We start from the raw sequence: 2211 nt of genomic DNA, 5'->3' as shown, positions 1-2211 counted from the left end.
CATGAACACAGAACATTCATACAATTCATTTTATCAATAAATATCATTAAGCACAAAGTAAACATTTACAAAATTAAAAACACTGAAAATATTATTATTATTATTATTATAATTATCATTATTATTTATTATTATTAATATTTTATTACTATTATATATAATTATTATTATTATTATTATTATTATTATTATTATTTCACCAACTTTCTTCAATTTTTAAAACATCAAATATAGTTTAAAGGTATGTATCCAATCAAAATGAAATGGAAATAATAACAACCATATACTTTTAAATCAAATATTAAAGTGTCACTCAAAATGATTAAAAAAAAACTATTTATATAATCCGCCATTTTGAAAATTGGTCAAATGGTGTTACATCATAACAAAAAAAGACAAAGTATATTGATATTAAATCCGTTATTTAAAAATTGTCATGTGGAAGTCACGTGGGTTATGCAGTTCAGGAGTGAAATGCTTGCTTCTTGCCTATACCCTTACCCTAATGTTCAGTTTTGGTAAATTGGTCTTTACCTACACCTTACCCTAACGAATTGGTTTGGACAACTTCGCGTACTCTAACCCTTGGTACCCTCACACATACCTTTGGAAAAGTGATTTAGAATTACGTTTTTCCTTTTGTATTAACGTTACAGCGCTGATTGAACAGTAATATAAAACTGATGATTAGCGGATATTTCATTTGTATAGCTGTATAACATTTGTATGTGTGTGTGTGTGTGTGTGTACTCTGAACAGATAAGCAATACGGACAATGATGATGAAAAAGTTAAGATCATGCTCAAACAAAACGAAGGGATTTGTATATTTTTTCATTTTGGGACTTGTTTTCATACATTTTTGGATATATCAGTCACCTGATTATTCCGATATGGAGTTAAACACATGCAAAATAGATATGCTTAATCCTTGGGATGACTCACTGAAAGATTACTTTGTCGACCCACTGCCATTAAACTGCTCGATACGGCACCAGGTGATGTTCGTTGATAGAGCTGGATACCTTCGGTTTAACAACACGGCAATGTACCTAAACCAACTTCTTGCATCGTCGCTAAAATGTATGTATAGAACTATGAAAAGAGAAATTGGAGATGTCAAAGTAACTTTTCGATCGGAGGTGACTTTTACATTACCAGTCTTTGTGAAGAGTCATGTATTTCGTGTAACGTGCTTAAATCCTATCAACTTAACTGTATATGATTACCTCCACATGAATCCATTCTGGGACGATTATTCTAGAGGCAAAAAGGAGATTGAAACTGAAAATGCACTTAGTTTAATCGTTTTTGGTATAGACTCTATTTCCAGATCGCATGCGTTGCGTTACCTTCCAAAATCTTACAAATTCCTTAAGGAAAAATTCAACATGTACGATTTTGAAGGCTACAGGAGTGTTGGGGATGGCACTTGGCAAAATATAGTCCCGCTTTTAACAGGTCAATCTAGTAAGAACTTCAGAGATGAAGGCCATGGACGACAATTTGTTGACTCTATGCCATTTATCTGGAAAGAGAAAGCCATGGAGAATTTTGCTACATTCTATGCTGAAGACATGCCATTTATATCAACATTTAATTATGGAAAAATGGGGTTTAAACAGGTGCCAACTGACTTCTATTTCCGTCCATATGACTTAGGTAAGCTAAAATTCAAGCCCAAAATTATTGACTTCTTCCGAAGGTCGCCTAGGTATTGTTATGGTGTGAACAACTACTTTGATATACAAATCAATTATTTAAAGGGATTTTTTTCACAAATATAAAAATGAGAGGAAATTTGCTTTTTTTCTTAATAATCAAGTGGGTCACAATCAATTCACAATTTCAAGCACAGCAGACGATTCTTTACTTAATTTTTTAAAGTGGATGAAGACAACAAACCAGACAAAGCATGCAATGTTTATCATGATAAGTGATCATGGCTTCCGATTAGGCGGTGCTTCAATGACTTATATTGGTAGAGCTGAAAAAAATAGGCCATGGCTTATGATTCATATTCCAGAATGTTTAAAATTAAAGTATAAATGGTTGCATAGAACTTTGTTGGAAAACACACGAAGGCTTACGAGTCACTACGATATTTATCAGACGATGTTTGATTTGGTCCATGATGTTGCTTTTATAAAACATAAAAATAAACCAGTTAAAACTGAACTTGTGCGAAGAAATGTATTCCATAATATTCCTA

At 32.2% G+C, this 2211-nt stretch overlaps 1 protein-coding gene across 1 annotated transcript; it reads left to right on the top strand.

Moving 5' to 3' along the window:
- Positions 1–704: 704 nt before the first annotated feature.
- LOC132729466 (uncharacterized) lies at positions 705–1927 on the top strand. Its single transcript, XM_060715235.1, has one exon. It carries the CDS (start codon positions 776–778, stop codon positions 1784–1786), a length of 1011 nt encoding a protein of 336 aa, XP_060571218.1. The 5' UTR covers positions 705–775; the 3' UTR covers positions 1787–1927.
- Positions 1928–2211: the final 284 nt, after the last annotated feature.

Source organism: Ruditapes philippinarum, unplaced genomic scaffold (genome assembly GCF_026571515.1).
Source record: "Ruditapes philippinarum isolate M1 unplaced genomic scaffold, ASM2657151v2 ctg8953_1_1_1_1, whole genome shotgun sequence".
In the NCBI taxonomy this organism is placed as follows: domain Eukaryota; kingdom Metazoa; phylum Mollusca; class Bivalvia; order Venerida; family Veneridae; genus Ruditapes; species Ruditapes philippinarum.
The sequence above is the reverse complement of the archived record's forward strand: the minus strand, read 5'-3'. Positions and strand labels throughout refer to the sequence as shown.

Excerpts from the sequence above, each read along its gene's own strand:
- LOC132729466 (XM_060715235.1), top strand. The coding sequence starts at position 776 with ATGATGATGAAAAAGTTAAGATCATGCTCAAACAAAACGAAGGGATTT.